Below are 14,574 nucleotides of genomic sequence, written 5' to 3' on the forward strand. Positions count from 1 at the left end.
GTCTGTGTTCTGCTCCGTGTGCTGACCCAGTGCCCCACGGGCTACACAGGGGACCTTCAGTCTGTGTTCTGCTCCGTGTGCTGACCCAGTGCCCCGCAGGCTGCACAGGGGACCTTCAGTCTGCGTCCTGCTCCGCGTGCTGACCCAGTGCCCCACAGGCTGCACAGAGGACCCTCAGTCTGCTTCCCGCTCTGCGTGCTGACCCAGTGCCCCGCAGGCTGCACAGAGGACCCTCAGTCTGTTTCCCGCTCTGTGTGTTGACCCAGTGCCCCGCGGGCTGCACAGAGGACCCTCAGTCTGTTTCCCGCTCTGCGTGTTGACCCCGTGCCCCGCGGGCTGCACAGAGGACCCTCAGTCTGTTTCCCGCTCTGTGTGTTGACCCCGTGCCCCGCGGGCTGCACAGGGGAGCTTCAGTAGGTATGTGCTGAAAAGGGTGATCCTCAGCAGTGTCCTGACAGCAGAAGCAGCCCATTGTTAAACCAAGGAGGCTGTGAACTGGATGTGTGCAATGACCCGTCATGCACAAACCACATATTCACTATTCTGCGGTGTCTATTTTGAGGGGTAATGAGTACATGGCTTTGTGATAAGGGAACAGCCTGAATTTTAAATCTCAGGTGGCTCCATGGGAGGCTGTTGATAAGACAGCCACATCCACACACCACACACAATCGTGGGCAAACGCATGAAGCAGCGAGCACCCAGTCAACACAGGAGCACTGTGAGCTCTGGAAACGTAAAGGAAGAACCTGACAAGCAAGCAGACAGAAGAAGAGTCCTCCAAAGAACTACGCCCCCTCAGTGGGACCCGTGGAGCCGACTGAAGAGACGCCTGACCAATGAAGAGAGACCTGAGCATTTGTTCACTGGTGTCTCCGAGAGGAGAAGGTAAAGGGTTTATGCTTCAACTCTGTCAGGAACTCACGCCGGGCTAGCGCCCCCTTCTGGCACTAAGTCATTCCTACTCTTCCCAACCAGGGCTCAAAAGTGATCCTCACTGGAAAATGGCCTGAATAAAAAGCTCCCTTCTTCAAAGGCAACTCCACTACTTAACATCGAAAATGACACCCCGCAACACCCAAGAAAGCAAGCAGGAACGGTGGGCGGGCCACACTGTGACATCAGCACAGCCCGTCGGGTGGCACACACACACTGCCCCCCACACACACATCCCCACACACACACCACACTCAGCAGGAGCTGCAGAGGGAGTTGGGCGCCCAGCCTGACCTCACTGCCCATGACACCTGCAGGCTGAGCCCTGCTCCCAGTAACAGATAATAGAATCTGACGCTGGCATCCACCCCAACAACCGCCTGGACCAGCGCGGGGCCACAGGGCTCCAGGACCAGCAGAGGGCCCTCCGGACTGCAGGCTCCCACAGAGCACTAGGCGAGACAGCCTGGCTGGTTCCTATCGTCCCGAATGTGAGGATGGAGGGGCCCTTACAGACAACCCCGTCCAGCCCCCGCCTTCAAGCAGGCTTGGTATTATCCACTGACAGATGAGGCCCAGAGGTTTCAGGTTCTCTTTAAGGTTACACAGCTAGGAGATGGGGTGAGGGTGGAGCCCATCTGCTGCCCCACCCGCTGTATCCAACTGCTTTGAATCTTCCCCATGCCAACATCCAATGTCCCTGAACCACGGCTGAGGGAGGTGACTGGCATCAGCACTAGAAGTGGCCTGGGAACCAGCCCATCCAACCTCCCAGCTGACAGGTGAAGAAGCTGGGGACAGTGAGGGTCTGCCCCGGTCATGGCTGGTGGCAGGCCAGCGAGACCTGGTGGCCTGTTTACCTCACTAAGTCTTTGTGAAGGACAATTAGAAAATCCCTAATGCAGCCGGTCAGACACTAGACCACAGCTCCCACCATTGCCTCCCACCTCTACCCCCACCCCCCTCAACTCCCATACCCCCTGCCTCCTACCCCCCACCGCCCCCACGGTGCCAGGCACTAGCAGGTGCTCAGTAAATATTTGAACAAATAAACTCTGATAAAAGAAAAACCTTCAGCGCTTGTCCACTGCAAGGTACCACAGAGCGCTCTGAGAAGTGAGGCCTCCAGCTGACACCGTCGCTCATGCCCTGGGCATCAGGTCCAGTCAGCAAAGCCGTGCCACCCTGTGAAGGCTCTCACATGATGAACTGTCAGCCAGGGGTTCATGGTCTGTGCCACTGAGTCAATTCTGACTCATAGAGACCCTATAGGGCAGAGCAGAACTGCCCCACAGGGTTTCCTAGGCTGTAATCTCTACGGGAGCAGATTGCCAGGTCTTCTCTCCCGAGCAGCTGCTGGGTGGGTTCGAACCACCAACCTTCTGGTTAGCAGCCAAGCCCTTAACCACTGCGCCACCTTAGCCAGGTGCTAAACCACTTGCTTTCGAGTGGATTCCAACTCATAGCAACCCTATAGGACAGAGTACAACTGCCCCATAGGGTTTCCAAGGAGCGCCTGGTGGATTTGAACTGCCGACCTTTGGTTAGCAGCCGAGCCCTTAACCCGAGAGGCTCTATGGCAGGAGAGGAGCGGCAGCGCTGGAAGGAGCTAGCACCCAGCGGCGAGCAGAACCAGACGAAGAAGGTAAGATGGTGAAATCTCCGCAGCTTGGAGCGGACCCAGGATTGCTGGGGCCCAGACCTGGAGGGTGGGCTGCGGTGGGTGGGGGCCACGGGGCTGGCCCAGTGAGGGCTGGGAGCTGCAGGGGGGCTCAGGCTGCTCGGGGAGGACCGGTGGCTGCCCACGCAGAGCAGGAGCAGGCGGCAGGACCCTCCTCTGCCCCACGCAGAGAACTTGTTCAAAGGGCAAAGGCTTCCCTTCTCCCAGGAGGGGCAGCGTGGCCTGTTTTCAGGGCTCCTCCCTAGAGTACACACCCTGCACGTGTGGGGTGACGTCTCATGGCTGACCGCGTCACCCCAGGGGTAAGGACTGGTCATCAGAAGTAATAAATCTGCCCTGTTCCACAGACAATACAAACAAACATAGACAGGTGAGCCTGAACACCGAGCCATCAACTGTAAAGCTGGATACTGCCGCAAACAAGCCACACCCCGCCCCGGTATAAGCCCCCAGAGAAACGGTTTCACACACACACCTGGAGACACACACAACAACGTTCACAATAGCACTGTTCGTGATTTTGTATAACAGCTACACACACAGTGGTACAGTCACACGATGGAATATTACACAGAGTTAAAATGAAGGAGCTTCAACTACAGACAATACATCAGCAAATCTTTGCAACAATATTGAGTTCTTAAAAGGCTGCAGAAGACTGAATCACAAAGCTTAGTAAGCAGTAAGGGACACTGGTGGTCCAGGGACAGCATTCTCGCCTTCAGTTCAGGAGACCGGGTTTGATTCCTGGCCATGCACCTCAGTCACAGCCACTGCCTGTCTGTCAGTGGAGACCTGCGCGTTGCTGTGATGCTGAAAACGCTTCAGCAGAGCTTTCAGACTAAGACGGACTAGGAAGAAAGGCCTGGTGATCGGCTTCCGAAAATCCACCAGTGAAAACCCTGTGGGTCACAACAGTCCGATCATTTCGTTCTGCTGTGGAGGGGTCGGCAGGAGCCGGGGGCCGACACAACAACGGCTAACAACAACAAAGCAGCAGCAAAACCAGGCAGTCTATCGCTGAAGGACTCCAGCCCTTCGCGCGCTTCAGGTTCTGGTAGGAGCGTGGCGGCTGCACGGCGGGGAATAGGCTCATTTCTCCCGGACACCACACAGGACCCAAAGGGAACAATGAACGGTGCCTTCGTGCATGTTCCCTCCGCCTCAGTTGTCCGCCCACTCTTGGCCTTTGGATCCTTCCAACCTCAGCTCCCTCTTCTCTGAGGGGACCCCGGACCATGCCCAGGCTGGCCAAGCACCGACAGTGGCCTGGATCTCCGTTTTCCACGCACTTCTGAGACTTCCCTCTCAACCTGGCACCGAGCCCCACAGACAGCATGCCAGCAGCATCCCCAGAACAAGCGGTGCGGTGCAGAGGGCTCAGGGGCCCAGGACACATCCCGCACAGCCTCCACGCCCGGGGAGTTTTCTCCTCACGGGAAGCGCTTTAGCGTCCCCCACCAGGCTGGCTTCTCACCTGCTGCTGCTGGGGTCTGCACCCCTTCCTGCGCACTGGGGCGGGGAGGGGGGCCACCGTGAAGATGTAAGCTGGCCCTTTCAGAGGGACTTAAAGCGTGGGGTTTCATTGTGGCCTTTGTTGAACTGTCCAGAGATTTTTTTTTATAATCTATTTTAAAACTTCCTCTCATTGTACTAGAAAAACTGCACAAAGCATGTTTGTTGACTCGCACACTCTGCTGCTTGGTGAATGGGGAAACTGTTAACCAGCACGGCCGCGTGAACATGTCTACCGTGTCCAATGTCATGCGTGCCAGGCTCACTCTGTCCTTCTAACAATTTTTTCTCCAAATGAATTTGGCTTTCTTAATAAATAAAATATGTTTATATTCCCATAATAAAAATGGGAACAACACGAGATAAAATAAAAATTTCCTGGCCCCTTCCCAGACTGCACCAGCCACCCCTGAGGTAACACTTACTATCAGTATGGAGTGTTTCCTTGCTGGTTTTTTCTACATGTTGACTTATAAATATATGCAGACTTTAAAATACACAAGTTTACTTGAAAGGTGTTGAAACTATTTTACACAAAAATGGGGTCACATTAAACGCGTGTATTTCTGTGGCCTGCTTCTTTCACTAACATACCTTGGGGAATTCTCTACAGCACTAAGACACGGCCCCACCTCACTGTGGCCCTAAGACACGACCCCACCTCACTGTGGCCAAGACTGCTCGCTGCTCCTTCTCAGAAAGGAATCGAATGGTCACCTAGACACACGTTGCCCAGCTAAAGACTGGAAGGAAAGGGGCAGCGGCGGCTACACTCCGTTCTCTTCCTTCTTCAGGGGTTGCCACAGAAAAGAAAGATGACCCAATCAAATTTTGTAAACTTGCTGATAACTTGCGGTGGTATCTGCTAGCGGGAGAACGCTTGTCTATGGAATGCTTTCAGCAGGATGTATTCAGTGTATCATCAGTCAGACAGAAGAACTGGTGTGTTGGAAGTGTGGTGCTGGCAAAGAATACTGAGTGTAATGTGAACTGTCAGAACAAACAAATCAGTCTCAGAAAAAATACAACCAGAATGTTCCTCAGAAGCGAGGGCGGCGAGACTTTATCTCACTCACTTTGGACACGTCATCCGGAAAGACCAATCACTAGAAGGGCATCACGTTTGGTAGAGCGTCAGCGAGATGAAGGAAGCCCTCAGTGCGAAGGACGGGTACGACAGCCGCAACAATGGACTCAAACGTGGCAGTGACCATGAAGACGGTGCAGGACCAGGCAACACTGTGTTCCGTTACACAGAAGGTAAGGTCCCTCCATGGCACAAACGGTTGGCACCGGACGGTTAACCCAAAGGTTAGTGGTTCACGCCCACCCAGTGGTACCGTGAAAAAAAGGCCTAGTGATCTGCTACCCAGAAGATTGTTGTTGTTGTGTGCCATCGAGTCAATTCTGACTCACAGGGACCTTATATGACAGAGGAGAACTGCCCCATAAATTGTTGTTGTTGTTGTTAGATGCTACTGAGTCAGCTCTGACCCACAGTGACCCAATGTACAACAGAACGAAACACTCCCCGGTCCTGTGCCATTCTCATAATCGTTGCTCTGTTTGAGCCCATTGTTGCAGCCATTGTGCCAATCCATCTCGTTGAGGGTCTCCCTCTCTTTCGCTGACCCTCTACTTTACCAAGCATGATGTCCTTCTCCAGGGACGGGTCTCTCCTCATAACATGTCCAAAGCACGTGAGACAAAGTCTCACCATCCTTGCTTCTAAGGAGCATTCTGGCTGTACTTCTTCCAAGACAGATTTGTTCATTCTTTTGGCAGTCCATGGTATATTCCATATTCTTCGCCACCACCACAATTCAAAGGTGTCAATTCTTCTTCAGTCTTCCTTACTCAGTGTCCAGCTTCCGCACACATATGAGGCAACTGAAAACACCATAGCTTGGGTCAGGCACATCTTAGTCCTCAAAGTGACATCTTTGCTTTTTAAAACTTTAAAGAAATCTTTTGCAGCAGATTTGCCCAATGCAATGCATCGTTTGATTTCTTGACAGCTGCTTCCATGGGTGTTTATTGTGGACCCAAGTAAAATGAAATCCTTGACAACTTTGATCTTTTCTCCATTTATCATGATGTTGCTTACCGGTCCAGTTGTGAGGATTATTGTTTTCTTTAAATTGAGGTGTAATTTCATACTGAAGGCTGTAGTTTTTGATCTTCATCAGTAAGTGTTTCAAGTCCTCTTCAGTTCCAGCAAGCAATGTTGTGTCATCTGCATAACGAAGGTTGTTAATGAGTCTTCCTCCAATCTGATGCCACATTCTTCTTCATATAGCCCAGCTTCTCAGATTCACGTAGCTATTAACATAGTTGAACATAGCTATCTCAAAAAGTAAAGAATGTCAAGGGAGGCAGGACAAGATGGTGGAGTAGTCAGACACTTCCTGTGGTCCCTCTTACAACAAAGACCTGAAAAAACAAGTGAATCGACTATATATGACAATCTAGGAGCCCTGAACATCAAAGGCAAAGTTGAGGAATCGGACTGAGAGGCAGGGGGAGGAAGAGATGGTTCAGAAGCAGCAAGGAGTTGCCAGACCTGACCCAGCAGGAACTGGCACCCGCAGGCCAATCAGTTGGTGCAATGAGGCAAGCAGTGGCACAGATACATGAGGAAATGTTCACGATCATCAGCCATTAGAGAAATGCAAATCAAAACTACAATGAGATACCATCTCACCCCAAAAAGGCTAGCATCAATCCAAAAAACACAAAATAATAAATGTTGGAGAGGTTGTACAGAGACTGGAACACTTATATACTGTTGGTGGGAATGTAAAATGGTACATCCACTTTGGAAATCCATTTGGCGCTTCCTTAAAAAGCTAGAAATAGAAGTACCATACGATCCAGCTATCCCGCGCCTTGGAATATATCCTAGAGAAATAAGAGCCATCATATGAATAGATACATGCACACCCATGTTCACTGCAGCACTGTTCACGATAGCAAAAAGATGGAAACAACCTAGGTGCCCATCAACAGACGAATGGATAAACAAGTTATGGTACATTCACACAACGGAATACTATGCAGTTATAAAGAACAATGATGAATCCGTGAAACATCTCACAATATGGATGAATCTGGAAGGCATTACGCTGAGTGAAATTAGTCAGTCGCAAAAGGACAAATATTGCATAAGACCACTATTATAAGAACTCAAGAAAAGGTTTAAACCCAGAAGAAAACATTCTTTGATGGTTATGAGGGTGGGGAGGGAGGGAGAGGAGGATTCACTAACTAGATAGTAGATAAGAATTATCTTAGGTGAAGGGAAGGACAACATATAATACAGGAGAAGTCAGCACAATTGGACTAAACCAATAGCTAAGAAGTTTCCTGAATACAACCAAACACTTCGAGGGACAGAGTAGCAGGGGTGGGGGTCTGGGGACCATGGTTACAGGGGGACATCTATGTCAATTGGCATAACAAAGTTAATTAAGAAAATGTTCTGCATCCCACTTCGGTGAGCGTCTGGGGTCTTAAAAACTAGAGAGAGGTCATCTAAGATGTATCAATTGGTCCCAACTCACCTGGAGCAAAGGAGAATGAAGAACACCAGAGACACAAGGAAAGTATTAGCCCAAGAGACAGAAAGGGCCACATAAACCAAAGACTGCATCAGGCTGAGACCAGAAGAACTAGATGGTGCCTCGCTACCACCAATGACCGCCCTAACAGGGAACACAACAGAGAGTCCCTGATGGAGCAGGAGAAAAGTGGGGTGCAGAACTCAAATTCTAGTAAAAAGACCAGATTTAATGGTCTGAGACTGGAGGACCCCAGAAGACATGGCCCCCAGACTCTCTGTTAGCCCAAAAGTAAAACCATTCCCAAAGCCAACTCTTCAGACAAAGATTAGACTGGACTATAAGACATAAAATGATACTTGTGCAGAGTATCCTTCTTAGGTCAAGTAGATACATGAGACTAAACGGGCAGCTCCTGTCCAGAGGAGAGATGAGAAGGCAGAGAGGGTCAGGAGCTGGTTGAATGGACACGGGAAATCGGGTGGAAAGGAGGAGTGTGCTGTCACAGCATAGGGAGAGCAACTAGGGTCACATAACAACGTGTGTATAAATTTTTTATGAGAAACTAACTTGAACTGGTAAACTTCCACTTAAAGTACAATAAAAAAAGAAAAAAGTAAAGAATGTCACCCTTGAGTACTTTCTAAAAAATTATCTACATGAGACCAAATAGACAACAGTTACTCTAAAGCAGAGAGGAGAAGTGTGGGGGGCAGTGAGTGTAAGTTAACGGGAGTGAAACACCTAGAACACAAATAAAGGGAATGCTGACAGCGTAAAGAACATAGCCAATCTCACTGGACGTTAGGTGTGGAAACGGTTGGATTTTCACCTGAAATACAAGAAAACATACATTTTTTAAAGTTGAACATAGACTCACCATATGACCCAGCAATGCCAATCCTAGGTAGATACCCAGAAGTGAAGGCAGAAGTGCAAACAGAAACCCGTACACGAGTGTTCACTGCAGCACTGTTCACAACAGCCCAAAGGTGGCAACAGCTGAAATGCCCATCGACAGATGAACGGATAAACGAAACGGGGTCCGTACGTACAATGGAATACTTGTTGCTGCGCGCCATGGAGTCGATTCTGACCCCTAACGACCTCATGTGACAGAGTACGTCTTCCCTATCGGGTTTTCTTGGCTGCAATCTTTACAGAAGCAGATCACCAGGCCTTTCTTTTGCCGAGCCACTGGGTAGGTTCAAACTGCCAACCTTTCGGTTAGGAGCTGAGCGCTTAACCTTTGTGCCACCAGGACTTCTTAATAGAATACCAGTCAGCCATAAAAAGAAATGAAGTCCCAATGCATGCCACAAAATGGATGAACTTGGAAATGTTATGCGAGAAGTCAGTCAGCTATAAAGGGACAAATACTATCTGAGCAAATAAGCAAATATATGGAAACCAGAGACGATTAGAGGTTAGCAGGGGTGGGAGGGAGGAGGAAGGGAGAGCCTTTGCTTGGGGGCATTGAGTTTACGTTCATGGTGGTGGAATAATTTGGAAAAGGAGAGTGAGAACGGCTGCACGACTTGAAGAATCAATGTCACTGAATTGCACACGTAGAAATTGCTAACTGTCACGTTTTACTGTGTACATTTTCACCACAATTAAAAAAGAAAGAAAGACAGAAACCCACAGCTTGAATGTGACTCCGCTCCTTCTCAGCTGGATAACTTCAGCAACGTCCCTTAACCCCTCGAGGATCACTTGATTCTCTTGTAAAGTGGGGACTGTCACATCACCTGTGTCTCGGGCCTTGCAGAGGAGCAGAATGACACATTTCATCTAAAACAGCACTATGCTCTTTGGCTTAAAAATCACTGCAGCTTAAATGAGACCTGCTGAAGGGGCACGTTATCCGTAAGAACCACAGAAATACTGCTTCTTCATATCAACAGAATGATGTGCTTACACACAGCAATGGATAAAACACAATTTTTAAATAAAAATATGCAAAGAGATGGTGAGCTTCCTGATGTCAAATGACCTTTTCTCGACTTTCCAGGCTCCACCACCACCACCACCCCACCCCACCTGACCCTACAGTGAGAACACAGGCGGAAGCTGCTCCCTGGGCAGCCCCGAGGAGGCAGAGGGCCTGCCCCCAGCAGGTACACTCCCTGGGAACAGATGCCAGCACCCCCTCCCCGGAAGGAGACTCCGGCCTGGGGTTCAGACCCGCCAGAGACAGCTGCGAAGGGTGGGCAGCACACACAGTGCACAACTCCTGTAGAAAGACCATTTAAGATTTGTGGGGAGCCTGTACCATCACAGCTACGTCTCAAAACCCAAAAGCCTAGGCTGGGAGCCCTCGAGCATCAGCGGCAGCTGTTTTGGGCTGTGAGGCTACGGGAGCGCGTCCTCACCTCCATCTTTCAGTCCTCTTCAGTATGTTTACAATGAAAAGGGAAAGTGGGGGTGGGGAATCGCCAACACAAATATCAGCCTCTGCCCACAGCTCCCCTCCGCCAGCCTCCCCCGAACCGTCCAGCGGCTTCCGCAAGTTTTTCTCGTGATGTCACGGCGATCCACAGGAATGTGAACAACACAGAAAAGCTGTTTTAAAACCATCCAAGTCCTCTGAGAAGTTTCTATGAAACAAACTGAGCTGAGTGCCAGGCCCCTCTTCCCACCACAAAGCCACCCCTTTCCACACAGAGCAGCAGGCCTGGCACAGCCCCGAGTCCCCAACGCCCTACGGCCTCTCTCCACCAGCGGTGACTCCCAACCATTGTTCTGTCCAAGCTCCAGACCCAGCTGCTCGGGGAGACAAAGGCCCACAGGGAGAACGACAGCCCAGGGTCTTCAGGGCCCTGTTGCTCAAAGGGTGGTCCGCCAACCTTCGAGACTGTCTGCCTGGATGGATGGGGCTGGGTGCTAAGCGTTTTTCATGGCAGGCTTTTCTCGAAGGAGGACAGCAGCTCCAGGATCGACACTGTGGTGTAGCCCCGTCCTGATGGGAGCCAGAACCACGTAGCCATCTGTGCTTCAAGAACGTCTCCACCTCAGAAAGGGAACTATGTCTCAGAGACCAGGGTGCAGACTGTGGGGTCACAAACAGAACTGGGCTTCTAAGGGGCTGCGGGGTCAGAGCCTATGCCAGCCTCTGTCAGAAGAGAAGGGCGGAAGGAGGGAGGAAGCCTTACTCCGCTGGGAAGGGCCCACCCTCCTTGCACCACCTGCCCTGCCCAGCTGCCCTGCCGGGACCGGCCTAGAGAAAGGTCGGGGCCGGGGCCAGGGCTGGGGGCTCCCAGACAAGACAGAGCCTGCAGCACAGAGGCACAGCAGACACGCTGTGACAGCTGAAACAGGCAGAGTGGGCCCAGAAAGCCAGGCCTGTGGTTTCATCGTTAACTGAGCAGTCAGGAAATCAGTTCATTTGTATTAACTACCCATAACGGGCTTACCTTTTTGTCTTCTTTAGTCTTTCTGACATTTCGATGAGGACCAAAAATGTTTGGCACCCCAAACGCCTTCCTGGACCACTCACTCTTCTGGGCACTCAGCGAGGGCTGCACGAAGCTGCCCTCCACCCTGTAGCGGTCGGCTGGGATCTTACTCATGGGCGGGGGCAGCGTGCTGCAGTTGATGCTGGACCACCCGTCGGTGGAGTCGGTGTAGGAGTCCTGATCACTGGCATGGCCACACTGCCACTCCTGGAGGACGTGGACCGGGAGCCACCGCTGGTGGAGGCCGCAGCCAGCCCCCACGGTGCTCCGCTTGGAAGGGGGGATGGAGCTCCGCAGAGCAGCGGGCGGCAGCTCCACGTGGGGCCCTGGTCCCAGATGCTTATGTAAGTCTCTGAACCTGTCGGTCTGCGGAGGGCCCTCGAAGGGGGCACTCCCCTCCTGATCGTGGCAGAAGGCGCCGTTCCAGGGGGGGGTCCAGAGGTGGGGGCCCCTCCCCCCCGCACCTTCCCAGCCTGCGCCGTTGCTGGGGGCGTGCTTGCTGGAGCTCCCACCCAGGTCGACCACCAGGACACGGGCACTCTTCTCTTCCTGGTTGAAGTTCCCGATGCCACTGTCGCTGTTGCTGCTGGTGCTGTTGTTCTGGTGGGCGTCCGCATCGCCATCCAGGAAGGCCCGGGCCCGCATGCCTTCGATCAGCTCACCCATGTCTCTGTACAGGACGGAGATGAACTGAAGGACAGGGAGAGAGGAGGCTGGGAACTCTAAGCAGCCATTGGTGTCAGGGTCTGCAGTGCACTCAAACCCAAACCGCCGTGCGATGCCCTGGTGGATCTTGTGGTTGAACAGGTCGGGGTCCACCATAAACACATGGCAGGAAGTCCGCAAGACCCCTTCCTCGTCCTGCGCCAGGCTTCCGTCGTCATTGGTCTGCATGGTCACGAGTCCAAAGAACCGCCTGTCGTCAGGGCACAGGGCGCTGAAGGCCAGCTTCTCGGCAGGGTACTCCGCTACCACGCCAGCCTTGTCGGTGCACAGCTGCACACAGTCGTGCATGATCTTCATGGTCACCAGCGAGTGGATCTTCTGCTCCGCCCGCAAGCGCCGCATGCAGCCTCGGATGGCCTGCAAGCTGTCGTACTCCAGGTTGGAGCTGGTGGAGGGCAGCTCGATGGAACCTAAGTAGCCCACGACCATGGCAACGTTCAAAATACTTGCATCTAATCCAAAATCGTCATGATTTTCTAGTCCAATGCTGAAAACCGAATCATCATTCATCACCTTCGCTATTTCCTCCTTGGAAAGCATGTTGGGGTTGGGATTATTGATAGCTTCATGCCCGGCGCCCAATCGCACAGCAGCCGACTCTGAAAGGGACCTTTGTTTGGACTTCAAGGGCTCTGAGGGGCTTGCACAAAGACCAGGATTCTCAAAAATCATGCTGAAAATCCCCCCAGACTGCACTTCTTCAACAACTCTCTCTGCCCTGTTTATACCTAACGCTTTAGAATCAAGCTTGGGCTTCAACCAGCCCTTTCCTTCATAAAACCCGACCTCTTCGTCACTGGAGCAGGACTCCAGGTGGCCGACGCCCTCACCAATCACCATGTGCAGGACACCGGAACATTTCCCTATTAGCTTCACCACATCTTCATGAGAAGCCTTCTTCACGTTGATCTCGTTGACGGCGAGTATCTGGTCTCCGGCACGCAGGCCAACAAAGTCGGCTGGACTGCCCCTCATGACACAGCTGAGCACGCAGGGCGCCTGGCCAGAGAGGGTGAAGCCGTATCCCGCGCGCCCCCGGGCGACCTCCACGCTCCGAGTCCGACGCCGCCCCGTCTCCCCTGTTCTATGCATGTTGCCGCGTCTCCAAGATCAGGAGCATGTTGAATTATGCCAGTGGAACCATTTCTCAGGAAATACGCGATGCTGCCATGTTTTCCTTGAAATACTGCCCTAAGGAAGAAAAAGAAATAGCTCGTTATTAAAGATCCTATGTTTCTACTGCTTACTGGTCTAACCTATCATGAATACATTCACCAAATACATAAAAAGATTATTCACAACAAACACCATTGCTGAAAGCGTCTCAAGTTGCCATATGCATGTCAAAGTAAAGAAAAGGCAGGACCTAGATACAATAAACCCAAAAGTCGCACTGAGGAATTGCACTTCAAAGTAGGAGACCTTCCCGGGATCCACGTCCTGCTCCAATGTGTCTCTCCATCAGCTAAACGCTACCTGATCTGAGAAGCACGGGGCTCTAGCGGCAGAGAGACCTCGGGGCCCTGACCCTGAGATGTGGTCTGCGGCCAGCAGCCCGGCCTACTGGGCCAGTGAGAAATGCATGCTCAGCTCTGCTGCAGACCAAATGCACCCAAACCAGCATTTTAACAAGAATTTAAGTGTGGGAAGCACCACTTCCACCTCCAGGTTAGAAGGCACCTGACCGATCACTTAACCAACCTCTTATTTGATCACACATCCCCTCTACCAAATAGTTTCCTCAGAAAAAGGAGTCACCTATTGTCATGGATTGAATTGTGTCCCACAAAAATGTCTGTTGGCTTGACTGGGTCATGATTCCCAGTATTGTATGACTGTGTAATCTGATGTGATTTCCTTATGTGTTGTAAACTGTCACTATGATGAGGTTATACTGATGACACCTACAGGATTAGACAGTGTCTTAATCCAATCTCTTTTGAGATATAAAAGAGAGAAGCGAGCAGACACATGGGAACCTCATACCACCAAGAAAGCAGTGCCAAGAGCAGAGCACGTCCTTTGGACCTGAGGTTCCTGCGCTGAGATGCTCCCAGACCAAGGAAAGACTGATGACAAGGACCTTCCTCCAGAGCCAACAGAGAGAAAGAGCCTTTTCCTGGAGCCGATGCCCTGAATTAGGACTTGTAGCCTACTGGACTGTGAAGAGAATAAATTTCTCTTTGTTAAAACCATCCACTTGTGGTATCCCTGTTAGAGCAGCCCTGGATGACTGAGATATCTATATTCTCTTATATACTGCAGTCCTGTCTCAATTTATTCTGGACAAAGGACTGTGTGGGGAAGACACATTAGTCTGAAACAACCTCAGTCAATACTACAGAGGTCACTCAATAGCAGAGATAAAACAACCCAAAAGAGCAAAGAAATTTAATGGCTAATTATTCCAGGGGATATGGCTTTACAGTTAAAGTACTGGTTGTCATTGAAAACAAGCCTGTTGGGGTCCCCAAGACCACTCCCAAGTTTGGTGATTCGACAGAAGGACTGACAGGACTCAGCACGTATTGTACTCACAGCCGAGCTTTATTACAGAGACAGGACACAGAGCAAGCTGAGCACAGGGAAGAGGCGTGTGGGGCCAAGTCTGGGGAAACCAGGCACGAGCTTCCAGGGTCCTCTCCCCGTGCACTCACATGGGACGCACTTCATTCCCCCTGCAACGAGCGTGACAGCA

The 14,574-nt window shown here is 51.4% G+C and overlaps 1 protein-coding gene across 1 annotated transcript in view; it reads right to left on the reverse strand.

The window, feature by feature from the left end:
• The window catches only part of RGS12 (regulator of G protein signaling 12), a 122,188-nt gene extending 109,211 nt beyond the window's left edge, over positions 1 to 12,977 (reverse strand). Inside the window, exon 1 of the mRNA XM_023738004.1 lies at positions 11,109 to 12,977. Coding sequence (XP_023593772.1) covers positions 11,109 to 12,968 — 1,860 coding nt within the window. The 5' untranslated portion in view covers positions 12,969 to 12,977. The remainder of the gene's footprint in view (positions 1 to 11,108) is intronic.
• Between the last annotated feature and the right edge of the window lie 1,597 nt (positions 12,978 to 14,574).

Source organism: Trichechus manatus, unplaced genomic scaffold (genome assembly GCF_000243295.1).
Source record: "Trichechus manatus latirostris isolate Lorelei unplaced genomic scaffold, TriManLat1.0 scaffold00111, whole genome shotgun sequence".
NCBI lineage: Eukaryota > Metazoa > Chordata > Mammalia > Sirenia > Trichechidae > Trichechus > Trichechus manatus.